The following is a 19,394-nucleotide window of genomic DNA, read 5'->3' as shown; positions in this document are numbered from 1 at the left end:
CCTCGATGGAAGCAGGCACGGGCCACGGCGCGCTGTGCGGCCCCTTTAAGAGCCGGAGAAGCCCCACCGGCCGCAAGGCGCTTACGCGCCGGTAAGCCGGCGAGAGCTCGCGCGGCCTCAGCTGCCCTTCCGACCGAGCCACGTGGAAGGCCCCTCCCGCCGCGGCCAATCAGAGCCGCGCGCCAGCCCCCGCCCTCCGCCGCCGCCGCCGCACCGCGCTCGCACACGCGCGCAGGCACGCCCAGCGTCCCACGTGGCCGGGGCGCGCGCACTCTAGCCTGCTGCCGCCGCCGCCGCCGCCGTGCCCCTCTTTCCCCCTTCTCGCCAATGGGAGCCGCGCTGGCCGCTCAGGCGCGCCTCCTCATTGGCCGTCGCGCGGGGCGGCAGTTGCCACGCCCCCCGTGAAGCCGACGCGGCGCCTCGGTTGCGGCGTGCGCAGGTAGCCCCGCAGGGTGTGCGGCTCGCGGTGGCCTTTGGCGAGGAGGGGGCGGCGAAGAGGGGCGGCCGCTTCCCTCTGCCGAGCTGGCCGGCCATGGACTCCGGCCTGCAAGGAAGATCGGGCGAAGGGGAGGCGGCTCCAGCAGCCTGCATCCAAGACGGCTGGTTCCGCGAGACCTGCAGCCTGTGGCCCGGCCAGGCGCTCTCCCTGCAAGTGGAGGAGGTCCTGCATCACCAGCGATCGCCCTTCCAGGAGATCCTCGTCTTCAAGAGGTTGGTGGAGGGGAAGGGGAAGCGGGTATTCCGCACGTGAAGACGGCCAGGGACACGTGAAGCCGGACACGTGAGCCCAGAGCCTGTCAAAGCCAGCGATCGCCGCATTCCTCCCACGGGTTGGCAGCGGCGGCTGCTCTACGCGGCGGGGGAGCGGGGGGGTGAAAGTCGAGCCCCCACCTCCCTCCAACGAAGAGCCTTCTCCAGAAGAAGCGCTCCCTGCCCCGTTGCACCATCTTTCCAGGGTGGGTTTTCCTTGGGTGGCCCCGCCAGTGCGGATGCTAAAAGGAAGCGTGGAAACGCCTAAGATCGAGGCAGACCCGTGATCAGATTTGTCAACACGGACAGGCAAGAGCGCGACGGGGTTTCTGGCAGGCTCTGTTCCCATCCTAGCGATCCTGGGACCTCCTGCATGCAACGCAGGGGTCCTACTGCTGAGCTGTTCCTAAAAGCTTCCAGTCCTCATGGTTTCAAAGAAAGGGCTGGATAAAGTAAGAACACCAAAAGCTGCTTTCATACTGAGGCAACGTCCACTCCGATGTTGTCAACGCTGACTGGAAGCAACAGGTCTCAGGCAGGATTCTTTCCTAGCCTAACCAAGAGTTTGAATCAAGGACCTTCTCTGTTAGGCGCTGTCATTCAGTTTCGGCCGTTTGAAGTGGAGACGCAAGATCCCACCTGGTCTATTTCTCTATGCGAAATGTACCTCTGTGCCAAGGCAGAGCAGAGCAACTGAGCACAATCCCCGTTTTTCAATTCCAGTTTTTCAGAAGGGTTCAGGTGATGGGACAGGCGCTCGCTCAGCCTGAGCTGGGAATGTGCAGTCTTGGGCCGAACCGGTGCTGGGTGGCCGCTTCCCGCCTCTGTCCAGCCACAGATTTTTTGCGGGCCGATCCTGCACTATTTATTTCACCAGCTGAGCTGTTCCTACAATACCTTTTCTCCTTGCCCCCCACCGATTCCTTTTGAAAGGAGGATGCAGGAGGTCTTGGAGTCTTGTATTACACGATTGCTCCAGCAAAACCCCATCCTATGTCTGAGGGCAAACAAGTGCAGCCAAAGCGGAGCAGCTGGGAAGCAAGAAGGGGAATAGCCAAGGGAGGGAGAAAACAAGGACGACGGTGCCCTGGAAAGTGTCAATTTGGGGCTGGGGAGGGAAAAAAAGCCATGGGGGGGGTGAATCTCTGCATTCTACTATTCCCATGATTCCTGGTTAATGAGGCATTATGGGATTTGCAGCCCAAAATACCAAGCGGTTGCCAACCACCATATTATAAGAGCTGAACAGAAGGTAGCACTTGCTGGTGGAACGGCTTTTCCGTGTTCCTGTTTGCAAGTGGGGGCCCTGCCTAGTCCTGCCTGTTAAGAACAAGGGTTTCCCCAAGGAATTTCCAGTCTAAAGCTGGGCAGTGGGAGACCCGAGGAGAAGGGAAAGTTTTGAGGAGCAGCGAATGGGTGTTTCTAAAATGACTGAGCTGGAAGGGGCCATCAGGTCCAACGAGCAGGGTTAAGGGGGCCTTGTCTTATTTGAAAACTCAGCTGGAGCTGGGACACGGCGGGAATCCCTGTCTTGCTCGCTCCCCCTCCAGCTGTTTTGTCCCTCCGCTTCTCCCCATACAGCAAAACGTACGGGAATGTCTTGGTACTTGACGGCGTTATCCAGTGCACAGAGAGAGACGAGTTTTCCTACCAGGAAATGATCGCCAACCTGCCCCTATGCAGTCACCCAAACCCACGGAAGGTGAGCTGGGCTGTGTCACCCTTCTGGGGGGCAGGGTTGGGAGGGGACCCATCTTAAGAAGACCCTTGCCGGATCAGGCAGAAGGTTCAGCTCACCTGTCACCCTGTTTCCAACAGTGGTCAGTCCAGACATTTCAAGGATGCCCACGAGCAAGGCCAGGATATAGTATCCTTCACTCCCCAGTGGCTGGTTGCTCAGAGACATTCTGCTCCTGAGTTACCTGGTAGTCTTTGTGACTACCAGTCCTGGGTAGATTGAATTTGCCCAACTCCCTCTTAGAGTCGTTGTCCCTCAGCAGCCACTACAGTACCTTGTGGCAATGACTTCCATATGTATATTTCACATTTAAGTATTAACTATATACTCTGCTTCTGGAGACAAATCAAAATTAAGCCTTCCCTGAACATTTTTCTGCTTTAAGAATATAGTTTAGCCTGCTGGTACTTTCCCCCCCCTCACGAGGACTGGAAGCATGAATGTTCTGTTTGACAGGAGCAAGCAAGTGTATAAAGTGTGACATTCTCCTTTTTCTGCAGGTGCTCATTATTGGTGGGGGAGATGGAGGGGTCTTGCGAGAAGTGGTCAAGCACCCCTCAGTCGAGTCTGTAATACAGTGCGAAATCGACGAGGTACGGCGATGTATTTTGTGTCTAAATCCAAAGCTTACTATTTTCTCCTACTTAAAACTGGTACCAGTGAAATCAGAGAACCATGGGAAATGCAGCTGCCTTGCAAGGCCGCCTAGCTTCACTGGGTCTCATTCTCCCATTGAAGGGTTTCTGAGCAAGTGCAGGGAATGTTTATGTGTATATGAAATGGGGGAGGGGGGAATCCATTAATTCCCAGCATGATTAATCAAAGGGCTGCTGGGCACTTTATGACTTTTCTCTGCCCAAGATGACCACCCACTGCTCAGCACCCTGACCGCTATATCATATGGGTCACCCACCCCACCCAGTCCCTTTTCCGCCAAAGGCCACAATGAGGGAGAGATCCAGACGGAAGGTGTGCCTCCAGGAATAACTGAATTATTGTTAAAGAAAAGGAAAAATGGAGGGAGTCAAGGATGAGGGATCTGGCCTGGATTTTGCTCGCATTTCTAGCAGGCGTCCCCAGCCTGGTGCCCTTGACAAGTTGCAGACCTCAGTGCCTATCATCCCCAGCCCACAAGGCCAATGATTCTCAGGAATGCAAGGATCTGTGGCAAAAAAATAAAGATTGAGCTGGCGCAATGTTGGGAAAGTCTGCCTTTCACCAGAAGCTTTTTAACGGGCAAAGATGCACTGCAATTATTTTTGTAGGCCCTTCCTGTTCTTGGAATATTCTGCGGCCTTCATTTCTCGGAGCAAGAAAAGGTGGCCTTTGTGGAGAACGGGGTGAATTTGTCCATGTGGGCATACAAGATGTTCTTGATGGGCACCCTTTCGGAGCCAGCGCTTTTGCTCTGGATTTCCTCTGCTTCAAGCCGAGATGACTTCAAAGAAAGTTTGCCAAGTTTGGGTGGAGGAGGAAATGAAGCATTTTCGTGCCCGAGGGAGAGGAAGGCAGCTTGCTTTCTCTCCCAGAGCCGGAGGATGAGGGTTTTGGCTTGGGCCTCACCAGAGACGGCGCTATTTGAGACATTTGGCCTACAGGCAGGGATAGGTCAGTGACGAATTTCTCCATCAAAGGGCTCTTCAGAGTACCAGATTTGGGCTGCCCTGGGGGACAAGGTGTGCCAGAAGCAATTGGGTTTAGTTTTTACTTATTATTTTATATAGCAGGGTTAGGGGATCACGGCCACAGATTCCCCTGACCTAGCTGGTGGGCGGAAAGGAGCAGAACCAGGTGGGAAACTGGGCAGGTGTGTTCTTGCATCTCCAGGAATGACGTAGGCAAATAGGTGTGCAGGTGAGGGACTCTGCTGCCTTCTCCAAAGGTGGGAGATTTACCTGTGTGCCCACGCAGATTGCCAGCAACTTTGCTGCAATACATACATATCTATTTATTTATTTAAAATATTTGTATTTAGAATCTTCATATGCCAGGAAGAAGGCCTCAAAGCGTTATACCTCACGGAAAGGTTTACATCGTTATGTGCTCCACCTTTACGTAGAGGCAACACCCAGAGTGGCTTACAGTCCCTTTTTCAGGTGATCCCACCCCTCAGGCCTACTCTTGGAAAGGCACAGCACAAAAGGAAAAGAGGACGGGGAGGGTGGAAGAAAGCAAGCTGGCTCCAGGACCAGTTCTTGAGACGGCCCTTCCGTCGGATAATCCGCGTGGCTCATGGAATGGCTACCCCCAGGTGCTGATAAATGAACGCATGGCTTGTTTCAGGATGTGATCCAGGCATCGAAAAAATACCTCCCGGGCATGGCTGTGGGATACTCCAGCCCCAAGCTCACCCTCCATGTTGGGGATGGCTTTGAATTCATGAAACAAAACCAGGAGGCGTTTGATGTCATCATCACGGACTCTTCTGACCCCATGGGTGAGTCTCGAGCTCGGACAAGGGCGTGTGAGGGGAAGCGCGATGGACGTGTGGGAACCGCTGCGAGGGGCAGAGGAGACCCCTTTCCCCCTCTCTTGTAACTCCAGCGCTCCAAAGGGGTCCCCCCTTGCAGCTGATCCTTGGGGGATTCAGAACCGACAGACAGAAGGAGCTCAGGGCCGCCCCTTGAGACCGGCGGCAGAGGCCCTCCTCCGGGAGCCCTCCGTGAGAGACATTAGGAGGGTGAGTACCCGGAGGAGGGCCTTCTCTGCGGTGGCACCCCGACTGTGGAATGCGCTCCCCAGAGAGGTCCGCCTGGCGCCGTCGCTATTTGTTTTTCGGCGCCAGGCCAAGACCTTTTTATTCAAACAATATTTTAATAATGTTTAATATTTATAGGTTTTAATTGTGCAGCCAGGGTGTTTCTGGGTTTTAATTGTAATTGTTATTTATACTGTATTTATTTATTTTTGTGAGCCGTCCCGAGGCTATATAGCAAGGGGACGGCATATAAAAACTTTAAATAAATACATAAATAAACCTGGAAACTCATTGCCACAAGGTGTTGGGACGGCCACCAGCCTGGAAGGCTTTGAAAGGGGAATAAGGGATTCATGGAGGCTGTTGTGATGGCTGCCTTGTCCTGCTGGAGACTCCGGTGGCTTCTTGGTGACCACTGCGGGTGCTGGGCAAGACGCTCCCTGGTCTGATGCTGCGGGGCTCTTCAAATGTCCTTACGGGAGTCTTGTCTGGTCCTGAAAGAACAGCAACACTGGCACTCAACAAGCCCCACTGGAAGGAGGGTCCTGCCATAGGGAGCTACCACCAAGAAGGCCCCCCTCCATGTATCCCTCCTCTGATCACCGTTGGAGGGGGGCTTCAGAGAACAGTTGCAACATGCCGGGTGGGTCCATAGCTCGTAACTGGCGAGCTTCACTCGGACGTCACATGCAAGTCAGAGATATTCGGGAATGGTTTGTCACTCTTGCTCACTCATACGCACTGCTGCAAAGCAGCCCCAATCCAGCTGCAGCCCAGCTTTCATCCCGAGGTGCTCTCTTAAGCTCGATTGCACGGCTTTCCAGTTTGCGCCCAAAAGCGACTAGGCGGCCCCTTCCTCCCCAGGTCCTGCAGAAAGCCTCTTCAAAGAGTCCTACTACCAGCTGATGAAGACTGCTCTGCGGGAAGACGGCATTCTCTGCTGTCAAGGTACAGGCCTGGCTGGCTTGGGACCACAGGCGGGCCAGATGCAGGGTGTGGGTGGGCTGGATCGGGGGTCGCGGGCCTGGATTCAGCCTCTCCAGCCTGGCCTAACGGCAAACGAGGGTGAGGCGCTGGACCTGCTTGGCTAATGGCTTCCCTCCCTGGTGTTTGGTGCCCCAGTGCTTTGGAAGCTGGGCTGGTGAGAGATCCGAGACGCCAGCCCCTGTAGGGAACCATGGAAGAGGTGGTGGTGCCAGTCTCTGGAATATTTGAGGGCTGCTGTGCAGAAGGTCCAGCAGGGCACTTCTTGGCCTCTGCCCAGGGCTGGGCTAGAGTGGATGGGCAGAGACGGCAGGAGGCAGGTGTCAGAGAAAAATCAGGAGAAACTTCCTAATGGCAAGGGCGGTTTGGTGCTTTGGATTGGTGGGGTTCCTTCGCAGAAGGTTTTTAAACTGGCCTCTGTCATGGGTGCCACAGCGGCAAGATTCCTGCATCGAGCAGGGGTCAGACTAGTTGACCTCTAGGGCCCCTGCCAAGCTCTCAGTGTTCCATGATTCTGAACCTGTGTTCAAGGCTCGACAGGGGAAGCGCTCCAGGGGCTGAACTGCCCTATGCAGGATGACCACTTCCCCTGCCCTGCTGCATCCCCCAGGACGGGGCTAAGCTCCCTCTCCCAACTCTCTCTCGCCCAGGCGAATGCCAGTGGCTGCACCTCGACCTCATCAAGGAGATGCGCCAGTTCTGCCGGTCGCTGTTCCCCGTGGTGGAGTACGCCTACTGCACCATCCCGACGTACCCGAGCGGGCAGATCGGCTTTATGCTGTGTAGCAAGAACCCAGTAAGGCCCGCTTGTGTTCGCGCGCGCGCGCGTCGTCTCCCTGCAGTTCCTCTTCCGTGTGGCTGTGCCCGTTTCATGCCAGCCCCTTCTGGGGCCTTTCCCTCTTGTGCCAGGCAGCTCACATCCCGGAAAGGGATCTGACGCACATCTGCAAGTTGGTACTTGAGAATTGCCGGTTGCCCAAGGAGCTCTTAAAACTGCGTTTTGCTTGAACCGAGGCTGCTGCCGTTGCCAGCAAGCAGCCGCAACCCTTTCCAAGAAAGCTGGAACCTGCCGCACTGGTTGCCTTGAGAAGCGAGTTCTAACAGTTTTCCTTCCACTGGGAGTGGATTTTTGGTGAAGCAACTGGCCATTCAGCACCAGGCCGCTCTCTAATGTGTTGCATCACAGCAGGAAAAGACCTGTGGTTACTGGGAAAACGCAGGATAGTCTGTTTGCGGCAGGTGGGGAACAGGTGGCCGCGGTTTGTCTTTGCAAGCTCCACCTCCACTACACCTCTGGCCAGGCCTCCCCGAGGTGTGCCAACACCTCCTGGGGCCAGGGATTCTCCCCTTGCTTTGCAGCTGTGGGTGAGTCAATGCCGTGTTTTTTATGTCTGATCTCCTCCCGCAGAATACTAATTTCAGGCAGCCGATCCAGCCACTGACCCCCGGGCAAGTGAGCAGCATGAACCTCAAATATTACAACGCAGACATCCACCAGGCGGCTTTCATTCTGCCAGAATTTGCACGAAAGGTAAAAAAAACAAAACGGTGTTTCTCTTTCCCTGAACCTTAGGTCCACAGGCTTTAGGGACCCTTGAATGGGGGAATTTTCCCAGCTGGCGTGGTCCCAAGTGCGAGAGAGGACGGAAATCTGTAATATCCAATATGCAGAAACGTGGAGCAAAGACGGGGCTCGGTTTGGAAGAGGTACCAAAAAGTTCTGTGTTATTTAGCTAACTGACGGGATTTGACCTCGACGATGCTGCCTGCTTCTCGCAGGTCTGCCCCGCTCTATAACGTGAAAATGTCTCATCACTGCATGTTTTGTCCAGCCATCGTCTGCATTCTTCAAGCGCTGTTCTTGCCCTCGTCCCAAATGGCGCTGCATCCGAGGTTCATTATCAAAGCCTGCTCAGGAGCTGTTGAGCCCCCAACTCCCATCCACCCTAGCCACCAGGGCCAGTAGCTGGGGCGAATGGGAGTTGCTATCCAGCACGCACGCACACACACGCACACACCAGAAGGATTCTCTGGAATCTACAGGGGAATATCTCAGCCCAAGACAATGTGCCTTCACTTACTCTGGGCTACAGCACATGACCAGCAGCTACGGATCGTGCTCCCTTTCTTCAACAGCTTGACAGTGATTCCGCCCTTTCTGCTTCTCCCCTGCCAGGCGCTGAGCATCGTCTGAAAACACCAGCGGGTCTTTGCCTCAGAGCCCCAGGGATTTTGAAGGGAGATGAGCGTGGCGGGATTCCTCCAGGCGGCACCGAACAGCCTTCCGCCCGTGGCCCAGCCGGACCCTCTGCCAGTGAAACATTCCTTCCGATGATGTATTATTTTATTTCAGTTTTTCTTAAAGAAAGAAGAGACTCTGGCTTCCTCTTGGCTGAGACTGGAAAACCAACCCCAGAATCCTGGCCGCCGATGCATTGCTTGAACTCTTTCAGGACTCAGCATCTTAATATAGACTTCAGGCTTCTGCCGTTTCCCTTTCTGCTCAAATGTCTGTATTTATAATTGATAACAAATCGGACACTCTGCCCTGCAATGCCACGGATTGGCTGATGGGGGGTGAGTTTTCTTGGGAGCCCCTCTTTGCCATACTTTTTCTGCTTTGCTCACATCACCCCCAAGAAAAAAACAGAATGAGTGCCATCAACACAGAGCTGATGAGCTCTCAGGAGCCCCACTGTGGCGTACTAGCGGGCAGAATGCAGGGAAGGGCGTTCTGAGCACCATCTGAGCACTGGGGAGCTTCCCGGACTTTGTCCAGAGAGAATAATTAACGCACCTGTATAGTAAAATAACCCCAAAAAAGCCCATATGTATTATTTATTTTAGCAGGGGAGGAGATGCGTAAGCTGGACAGGAGTCCCCATCTTTTTTATGGAGGGTTGTGTGCTGGAACTGAGTTGGTTTGCCCTACCAAGCATTAATGAAATACACTGAGGAACCAGTATGGTGTGTCCCCCCCGTCCCCCCGGAGGGGGCAGAATGGAAGTGTGTCTAAACAGCAGAAGTACAAAGAGCACAGCTGAGGTTTTTAGCTCAACAGCTTTCCAGATCTCGGCCTCCCCACATTTCTCTCTTAGCAACATGTCCTGGAGCATTTCTATGTGGTTATAACCATATGATAATAGACCTAAAAGAAGGACACACACTGATGTACTGATTTAGAATCTTTCTCCCTACAAGGATTGCACTTAAAGCCACCAAACCACAACTCTGCTACAGGAAGTAAAATCTACCTGGAGGCAAAAACATACAAGGAGCAACAAGCATATTTTAAGTAAAAGTCCTTCCTGCCTTTGGAGATGCATTTCAACATTTCAGAATGGTGCAGGTGGACTTTACAATCCTATGCATGCTTCGAGAGAGAAACCCCCAACACCCCTAGCATTCTTCAGCCCATGACTGAGGACAGAGATACGTTCACCCTGGCTAACAGTAAGGAACGGAACAATCCAAAGATGGGCCAAGAGAGACCTGCATGTGGAGCATTGGTAATTGCTTCCATAGATCTTGACCAAAAAGCTTGCAAACCATACACTCCTGCTTTGCAATTTCAGGTATGAGGCCCAAAGTCAATGAACACTGTATCCACTCCAGCTTTTGGTCTGAACTTTCAATGTTCTATCCAAGATGCCAAACCCTCCCCCAAAATGGGTTCAGTACCACAAACCGCTTTAAAGGTCAGACTGAAACGCGGATTGGCTACGCCACCATTCTGAAGATGTAGCCAGTGCTGTGGAAATACCTTTACCAGGACGACGCAACCTGGGATCCCACTGGCCGGTGAATGGCATGCGCGTTCGCACTGCGAGCTTTTGGGTAGAGGGCAGGTATCAGGTGCCGCGATGGCAGGCATGGCAAAGCAAGGCCCCGCTCCACTCCAGGGAGATGGTCGCGCCTGTCTCCCGTGCAAGCCACCTGGGAGCAGCGGGGAAGGGCCAGGTGCAAATTCCAGGGAAGCATTTGGACGTGCTCCAAAGGGGTGACTCAAATCACGTATCACAATGGGAGACGCAACTGCAAGGGGGCGGGGAACAAGGCTGGCTCCCACGATGGGCATGCACGACAACCCGGGGGCAAGCACTCCGCACGCGGTTCCACTTCAGCGGCAACCCCCACCAAGCCCTCTTCCTTCCCCGCTGGCCACGGCTCCAAAACTACTCGGGGGCTCTCTCGGGAGGCTGAAGCTCGAGCCTTTCCGCCTCCAGACTTCTCCGCAGGCGGGGCAGCGAGTGGAGCAGGGCACACGTTCCAGTGCTCCGCAAACAGCCAGAGTGGCCTAGCGGTTAGAGCGCTGGGCGGGGCCTCGGGCAGACCTGCTTCGGCCCCGGGCCTCCCTAGGGGGCAAGGCGGGGGCGCGCAACCGAGTGCGGCCTCGGGGCAAAGCCCGAGAGTCGCGTCGGAGGCGGGTTACGGTCGAGGAGCAGGCCGGGGCCGGGAGCCAGGCGACGCCGGGGGCGAGGGGACGGCGAGCCAAGGGCGGTACCTGAGCCAGGAGGGCCGGGCAGCTTCCGGGGCGCGGCGGCGGCGGCGGCGGCATCGGCAGAGCTGGGCACGAGGCACGGCGCCCGCGAGCGGGAAGGCGCCTTCCGGGAAGCCTCCGCGAGGCGCAGGCGCCCCGGGGCTCCTCCCAGGGCCCCGCCGGCCCAATCTCGCCGCGGCCGTTCAATCCCGGCCGCCAGGTGGCGCTCGGGAGCCGCCAGAGCCTGGCGCCCGCACTGCCTGGCCTACTTCACAGGGTTGTCGCGAGGGGGGGGCGTTTCGTTGGGTTCCTTGCCAATAAAAGCTAACCCCAAATAAGTGATTCACGAAGAGCCAGTCCGAGTTTGCTAGTGGGACTCGCGTGCAGGAGAGTTTTTCAGCCACACTTTGCTGGAGAATCCACACGAGCGGCCGCGGAGGCAGCTCCTGCAAGCTTTCAGCGGGAGCCGGTGGGGCTCGGGGGTCTACAGTGCTCCCCGTCCGAGGCTTAGCAATTTCTCGAAGTGCCCACGAAACTCTTGCAAAGCAGGAGCGAGGGTTTCAAGACGACGCGTAGCTTTGTCCCGATCGGGGGCAAACCTCGGCTCTGGAGCGCCTCCTGCGGGTAGGAAAGAGAAATGAGGCCTGACCTTGGGGTGTCCCCTTCCCCTCACAGAGAGCAAGTTCCCGCAACGGGTTCTCCCCAAGGCTCACATTTGCTCCGACAAATTAATGCCTCTCGAGGCACATTCAGAAGTTCTCGTTTCCATTTCCCGCCCAGACTCCCCCAGGGAGCTGCAGGGCCAGGTGAAGGCTAGAACTCCCCAAGCCACTAACTGCTACACCACGCTGCTCTCCGGTCATGGGATGGGCCAGAGAGCCTTCCGTCGAGGTGGCCTTGTCTGAGGCCAACTGTTGGCCCTCTTGTCATGCCTCCTCCATGGCTGCCATGGCCCAGGCCACCAGTGTCTCCAGTCCCACCCAGTAAAGCATGGTACTTCCCACTCCAGGGATCCTAAGTATCCTGTGAACTCCAAAATGCTCAGGAGCTGCGGAATTCTCTGCTGCCGCTTCATCTCGTGCCATTTCTACACTCCTCACAGGCATCGTGGGGGTGCGTGTGAGATCTTGCCTTCGATTCACCAGGTGCTCCGAGTCCCCACCCCAAGCACCCAGAGCAGCAGCAGGCTGGCCGAGCTTTCCATATTTTCTTGACACGGAACTGCCTCTCTGGCCTGCCCCGCAGGGCCGGCTGCTCCTAAGTGCTGCTCGGCCTCCCCGGAGCTGCTCACCCTTGTCTCCCCGAGCAAGGAAGTGTCCGGCTTCGCACCACAGTCGTGCCACCGGCTGTCTTCTCAGGAAGAACTGGGCTGTGTGTCTTCACAGCTGTGGAACCGGAAGAAAAGAACCCCCCTTCTTGGACATTCTTGGCCACCCTGCCCTTTGCACTGGGTCAGTGGCAGGGGCTGGCGGGGCCCCTGTCCATTTGCAGGGGCCAAATCAGAGCCCCAGTGCAGTCCAGGATTTTCATATGCATATCAGTATGTCCTTGCAGCAGCAGCAACAAAAACCTGATAAACTTGGAATGATTCTGGTACTCAACATCCATCAGAGTGGCCAGGGCAGTCTCGGGAATGATGGGATGTATGTAATCCAAAACCAGTGGAGATCACTGTTTGGGGGAAGTCCTCCTAGGAATGGAGCGATACATTTAGAACTTTCCTCGTGCTTGGACCAAAGTGACTCATTCAGCTTTGGGCAGGGGCCTGGTCCCAAGAGCTATGCTGCCTCTTGCATCGAGGGAACCAGCCTGAAATTAAACCCTCAAAACACACACAGGGTGGGCAACAAATTTCAGCTCAAGCTTTATTGCTCATGGAACCAGATGATCAAGTCAACCAGATGTTCTAGGTTAAGAGCAACCAAGAGTGGCTGCATGAACGGGATGCAGGCGTTCCTTGCTGTCAACCAGGAATAAGGTAGAGGTTGCATTTGGTCTGTGTGAATCTGGGCTACAAAGAAGGTTGATGAGTAGCAATCCTATCTTTAGAAAGGAGGTCCTCAAGACATAGCTATTGGGTGGTCGGGTGCAGGTTGATAAATTACTTCTCCATCTTGCTGGAATGTTTTCTTTAATGCTCCAAATATACCATGGATTAATAGACCGCCAAGTATGCCTTGCTTTGCTTTATGGTTTAGTTCCGTCCTGCCATTTGATGCTTCCTGGAGACAACAAAATAGAAAGGTTGCAAGGCTCAGCAAGCGCAGCCTCCAAAAGTGACCACAGACCGGATGGTCTCCTCCAAGAAGACCACACATGGCTCTTGTGTTGCCTTGAAGATCAAGAGATTTCCGGAGATCAAGCTTCTCTCACCATCTGAGGGTCCTCACTTGATCAAAAAGGTCTAATGAAGTGTGCCCAAGGCAAGGAATCAGAGTGGACCTTTAAGGTGCCACAAGAGAAAAGAGAGATTGGGTGGAACATCAACAGTTGCCCTGTGCCGAGTCAGACCCTGGGTCCATTTAGCCCAGACTGGAACACGACAGCTGCCCGGGATTTCAGCCCAGATCCTGCCCTTGCCCTTCCCGGAGATGCCGCTCTGCAGGGCTTGGTCACTGAGCCATGGACTCACCGGTCTGCCAGAAGCAGGAGGGAGGCCTTGGAATTACCCCTGCTTTTTTGTTTCCGGGGCAAATTCCAGCTGGGTTTGCTCTTGTGGTTTTAGCCCAGCCTCAGTATAGTATCATCAGGCAGCTGGAAGGGCTGCATAAGTGGGGAGGAGGCGCTCTGGCGTTCGCCGGCCACAGCGACTGATCCCGCCTAAATCCGGCCCCAGCCCAGTGCTCTGCAATGCGTGTTCTCATTATTTTGATGGAATGCACATTCTTATTCCTCCTGCTGCGCAAGCCGGGGCAGCAACAGAGCGTTCATGGTCAGCGTCTTTCTTGATTTCATTCGTGGCCTGGTCATGTTATTGCACATGTTCTCTTCTTGCTGCCTTTTAAAGGCGTGATTTCAAGATGTGATACTCTTGGGATGCAGGGAGAGGAGATGCTCCCCCCGCCCCCACCCGGCCTTTCTACTCACCGGCTTCTCAGCGTCTCCTGCCCAGACCTCTTCCACAGCCATCAGTGCCCAGATGAGCAGCGTGGCAGCAAGGAGGCGGCTGGAGGGGTTCATAATGCCTTGACGTGAGAACGGCTTCCTGGGCTGGCGGAAGGGAGAGCTGCTCCTCAGGGCCACTGCGTCTCACAAGATGCCCTTGCTACTTATTCCTTTCTCCCTGAGCAACACGTGGCCGGCTGCAGAACCAGCCATCCGGCGAGCTGCCTTATCAGGAACAAATCGGGCCCTTTGGCTTCCTGGCTGCAGAGCAGAAATGCAGGAAGTGGCCAGCCTGTCCTTTCCACATGGCCAGTGGCAGAGGTTGCCAGGGCCGTAATCCTTGAGCAAGGGCCCAAGGCGGAGTTCCACTGTCGCCGTGCGGTTCAGGTGCTACATTCGCTTACTCAGCCCGGTGGATTGTGCCCTCTGTGCTCATTGGCCTCAGCTCCCTGGCAGAGTGGAGGGGAGCGGGGGAGGCTTGCCCCCTGAGTCCTTGCACCATGCGAGTCAGCCAGACAGCCAGCTGGGGAAGGACGGACAGTGGCGCTCTGCCCGGAGAGCTTGTGTCCTGGGTGCCCCCCTTTCCTGCCCTGCAGGAGTCCCTCTTCATCTCCGCTGCGAGGCTGGTTTTCTGACCTCGGAGATGCAGCTGAGGCATTTCTCTCCATGCTGGTTGTGAGGAGTGGGATGGGAATCCAAGGGTGTACCTCCAGCTCTGAGGTCGAACTTCTGCTTCTGACTTTGGCTCTGGGAAGTCACGGCGGAAGCTGTCGAGGGATGGCTTCAGTGAACGGAAAGAAACTAGAGCAGACCAGTCCATGGCGTCTGTCTGGAGTGCTGACGTTCACTAGCAAGCTCCTGCCTTTCAGGACACTCAGCTGCTTGCCTCCAACTTGGATCTGTCTAAATAAAGCACATTGACGCGCAAGCACTCCATCACGCTCCACCAGAGGTCTCTCTTTGAAAGGAAACAGGATGTGGTGGACCTGGCCCTCGACCGCCCCACTCCTGGACTCCTGGGAAGCGCAGGACAGTACAAAGGCAGGGCCCCCAGTCTTTCCGGGTGTGTCGACACATTTGGAATTTTGAGAAAGTGTTGTGGCACCCTCATACAATGGGACACCTGTTTCTCAGAAGCCAAACTGGGGAGACAGAAAGAAAAATAGCTGGCCGAAGGACCCAAGTCCAAGGCAGAGCTGGGACCGGGAGTTCCAAAACTCTGCTGAACCTGGTCGCTCATTGCCCATGGCAGATGGTGCTGGTGGGCTGCGCTTCTCTTCAAGAGCTTAGGAAGGGCCCTGCTGGATCAGACAGGGGCCAGGGCGGAATTTATCCGTTCCTCCATTTACATGTTAGCCAGCCAGCCGTCCCAACTCACTACACGGTTGCTAAGTCAATCTAGGGTGAAAGTCACACATTTCTCCATTCCCACATGCACCCATTCCTAAATATCCTTCCTTGCAAATCGAAAGACCTATTTTCTCAGGTGCATGGAATCAGGTTGAATGCGGTTTGCTTATTGTTATTTTAACCACAGTCCCCTTTGAGGCGGAACAATGTACCTGGAGAAATACCCTTGGCATGCCCTTCGCGGAGTGATGCAATCACCAATGGGGTGAACCAAACTGAAGTAGGGATAAGTGCCTGTCCACCTGGCCGGCCAACCAGGTCACTGTGTAACCTCCACCTTGTTCCTATCACAGAGCACTTGTATCCATTACTGAAGGACTTTGCCCATTTAAAAAGCAAAGATAGATGAGACAAAACATGTAAAAAAACTAGAAGAGGAATTAATGAAGCTGGAAAAATGTATGACGGATCTTGACAAGACTAAAGAAACAATTAGATGTTCAGTAAACTAGAACGTATTCAAGACAGCCTGGGGGAAAATCTGTAAAAAGATTAGAAAAGAATGAACCACGTATTAGATTTGTGCATGCGACACAATTTTTGGACAAGGTACAGATAATGGAAGAGTGGATCACAGGAGTGGAAGATGTACTATCAAGGTAAGAGGCCTTTACAAGAAGAAGGAGAACGTACGTATGGTATATTGACATATTCAGAAGAACTGTATCTTAATTACAGGGGCCTAACAGCGTTCCATGCACTTTGGTGTTCAGTCATGCCGGCCACATGAGCACGGAGACCGTCTGCGGACAAACGCTGGCTCCCTCGGCCAGGAAATGGAGATGAGCACCGCCCCCTAGAGTCAGGCGTGACTGGACTTCACGTCAAGGGGAAACCTTTACCTTTACCTTTTTAACTTTGCATTACTCATTCCTAAAAGGGGGTCCCCCAAAGACATAGCATGCAGATACCCAACACTGTGCATCAGCCAAAACAGCTGAAACGAGTTCAACTGGACTGGCTGCTGTTTGGTGGTCGGTCCATACCAACACTTCAATAATCCTCACGCTATGACGGAGTTGTTGGATCTGTTGTGGAAGTATTTCACTTTTCCCACCAGTAACTAAGCCGTAAGAGTTAGGGGAAGGAAAACTTCCAAATAACTGGTAGCTAGGGAAAGGCGTGGCTTTCCAGCAAACCTCAAAAGGCTGAATGGGGAGACCAAGAAGGCCATGTTAGGATATTCAGCTTGAAGTTCTCCACTCTGAAGGAAAGAAGGAAGGAAGGAAGCAGAAAGCATTGCATAAATGGAACGGATTGTGCACATTCTTCTAGTTAAGCTGGGATTCAGGCTGAAATAAAACGAACTGGGGAGGGGACATGGAACAGCTTGGTGAAATGGCGTAAAATCCACTCATCCCTGGAAAGGACCTCCATGTTCCCCAGCCAAGCATGAAATGGCTCCTCATCCTTCCCAAAAGGCATTTGGTTTCGGTACAGGAACAGGGCGCATCAGCCAATGATCCACACAGAAGCCTACATAAACTGGCCAGAAGGCACCCTCCAAGACCGAGCAGCGGCACTGCCTCACCAAGCCACCTCCATTTGGCCTGATCCATCATGAAGACATTGCCCCTCCTGCTTGCAACAGTTCTGTTGCTTTTGATTGTGGGCTTTTCAGATGCTCAGCCGCCCAATGAGAAGGAAATGGGCAAGCCTGTCACAATGAAACAGAGGGTAAGCTGAAGTCATGCCAAATACGTTATATCTGTGTGTGAGAAAGAAAACAGAATTGATTCAGAGCAGCTCTGGGTATTTTTATTATCGGTATCGAGATGGAACACCATCCTGGTGAATAAAGGTTTCGGTGACTGTTAGTGCCAGCTAAGGATCAGATGCAGCCTGCTTTGTAAGCCGTCCTGAGGCTTTTGCAAAGGATGGCATATAAATATCATGCATAAATAAATACATAAATGTGCTCCATGAGGTGGGGAACATGAGCAGGAGCGTGCTTTTGAACTTGTGTCACATTTGTGGGTTTACTTGGGCCCCTGATGGGCCTCTGTGTGAAGATGCTGGGCTAGATCCAGCCGGGTTCTACTCGTGTTCTTAAAGGTCACTTGAGAGTTCCTTGATGCATTTCTAAGCCTCCTAAAAACTATTTTTACTTTATGGCCCTGCACATGTGCACGGATTTATCTGCCTTCTATTTGCACCCTTGAGCAGCTGTTACAACAGGCCAGCGCTGGGCTTATCCCCTTGCTATGAGGTATCATCATGGACCGAGGTTCCCCCTTTGAGCAGTCAGAAGCCACAGATCATTTTCCTTGTGAAAGGTTCTGTATTGCTCCCAAGTCCAAATCGGCCAGAATGGATCTCTGAGCATGCGCAGAGCAGTTTGTTGAACCCAATCCAGTGTTTACCTCCAGGAACTTTCCTTATAAACATGCCTGGCCCTCCTTCCCCTCGGGAGGGGCCTTCGGAAAGCCTCCTTTCTGTGCCCTGCTCATTTCGTTGGGCCTCCCATCTCTGCTGATGCCTTGTCATAGGGAAAAGGGGGCGGGGTGGCCTGCATCTGAGAATTCCTTGTCTGCAGAGACCCCTCCCGCTGGCTGTACACCTTGGCTATTCCCAGGAACTGCCTGGCTCAGCAAAGTGCTTTGCCTGGGAATATCACCCCTTCCTCCATGAAAGCAAATCCATGGTAACTAATGAACTTACAGGTGCTCATGACTGTGCCATAGCAAATTGGTGCAACTCTTCCCAAGGGTGGAAAGCTCAGTATCAGACTCGAGCAAATCTCCCTGGGAAAGGAAGAAGGAAAGCCCCTGTCCTCGCTGCTGCACGAGATGGAAGCTGCTGAGGCCGTGTGGCGAATGCCCACAGGAATACCGTTGCATGGGCCCCGCTTTGGGAACTGTTCCGAAACTGGCTGCTCTAAGATTACCGTGGCCAAGCTGCCGACTGGGGACATGTGACTCCCTTGTCACCCAGGATGCCCTCTCTGGCTTGGGGCAGGATGCCTGAAGAAAGTGCCTTCTCCTTACAAACCTGCCCAGAGGCACCCTTCTTTTGCTCCCCCCTTACCCCCCTTCCTAGGAGTACCTGTGGTGACCCGGCTGCAGGCCCTGTTAGACAGCGGAACTCCTTTGAAAGGAAGTGATCCCCCTCCTCCTCCTCCTCCATCATCCTGAGAACTCACAGCTGGTTTTCTCTCTCTCCATTAACCTTCCCCCTGCAGGCAAAGACCATTTATTAAAGACGGCCTTTGCCTGCAAGCAGATCTCTTGGATAGTGTACAGTTTTTATTCTGTAGCGGTTATATTCTTATTGTTTTTGACAGTGCTTTTTTTTGTTTAAAAAAAAAAAGTGCCAGAACTCATGTCATGGGGTCACACTTTTACACTAAAAAAGAATTTCAATTCACCAACTTTTTTTGAAATAAAGAACTTATTTACCTTTTGCACGTAGCCAGTCACTCTACACACACATAAACGTGATGGTTGCCGCCGGCACACGACCACACGACCGATCCCAAGCCGAGCAGCATCCCAAGCCGAGCAGCATCCCAAGCCGAGCAGCACCCTCACAAGCAGCGCCAACACACAGGCAGCCCACAGGCACTATGTTAATGATTTTTGCTACCGATCTGCTACGCCCAACAGGGTGATTCACAATCACTTGGAAAAATCCGTCAAAAAACGGTGCCGGAACACCGTTCCGGTGCATTCCATGACAAAAAAAGCCCTGGTTTTTTAATGTTTTACTGTTTTAATCCATTTTAAATAGTTTTGGTAAGCTGCTTTCAAGTGCCCTCTTTGGGTGGAAAGACGTGGGGACATAAATCAAATAAACAGATTAGCTTTTGCCAGGGGCAGGAAGGACGAAGGGAGAAATGAGCTACGGCAAGCTGCACGGTCATCAGTTGTGAACCAGCTCATTTAGTACACTGTTTGTGCCCTCCAAACCCACTCTCAGAGGCCTCAGTCACTGGGTTATCCCAAAAACGAAGCATTTGCAAATGCATTTAGTGGGAGAATGGGGTCTGTAGCAAACGAACACGGAGAAAACTAAAACGCATCTTTTGGGCACACCATAGTGCTTGTGGACGCTCTTCCCACCCCTACCTTCTCCCTCATAAATTCATCAGGAGGACAAGGTGGCAGAAACTGTTCCTTGCCTACCCTTGTGCCACACTCAGCTTCCCAACGTTGTTTATGAGGTTCAGGGGAAAGGTCCTGGAAAGAGGAAGCACAGAAATGCTCTGGACATTTGAGCTACTTCGGTAG

At 53.8% G+C, this 19,394-nt stretch overlaps 1 protein-coding gene across 1 annotated transcript; it reads left to right on the top strand.

The window, feature by feature from the left end:
- Positions 1-445: 445 nt before the first annotated feature.
- SRM (spermidine synthase) lies at positions 446-8,996 on the top strand. Its single transcript, XM_044445553.1, has 8 exons — positions 446-711; positions 2,332-2,452; positions 2,989-3,081; positions 4,772-4,925; positions 6,051-6,134; positions 6,821-6,966; positions 7,579-7,701; positions 8,347-8,996. Exons 1-8 carry the CDS (start codon positions 533-535, stop codon positions 8,362-8,364), a joined length of 918 nt encoding a protein of 305 aa, XP_044301488.1. The 5' UTR covers positions 446-532; the 3' UTR covers positions 8,365-8,996.
- The last annotated feature ends 10,398 nt before the right edge of the window (positions 8,997-19,394 follow it).

The sequence above is a fragment of the Varanus komodoensis genome, unplaced genomic scaffold, assembly GCF_004798865.1.
Source record: "Varanus komodoensis strain SLA01 unplaced genomic scaffold, ASM479886v1 scaffold48, whole genome shotgun sequence".
Taxonomy (NCBI): Eukaryota; Metazoa; Chordata; class Lepidosauria; order Squamata; family Varanidae; genus Varanus; species Varanus komodoensis.
This window is presented reverse-complemented; position numbering and strand designations above follow the sequence as displayed.

Excerpts from the sequence above, each read along its gene's own strand:
- SRM (XM_044445553.1), top strand. The coding sequence starts at position 533 with ATGGACTCCGGCCTGCAAGGAAGATCGGGCGAAGGGGAGGCGGCTCCA. Across the intron at positions 712-2,331 it reads GAGATCCTCGTCTTCAAGAG|CAAAACGTACGGGAATGTCT; the intron begins GTTGGTGGAGGG and ends CTCCCCATACAG. Across the intron at positions 2,453-2,988 it reads GTCACCCAAACCCACGGAAG|GTGCTCATTATTGGTGGGGG; the intron begins GTGAGCTGGGCT and ends CTTTTTCTGCAG.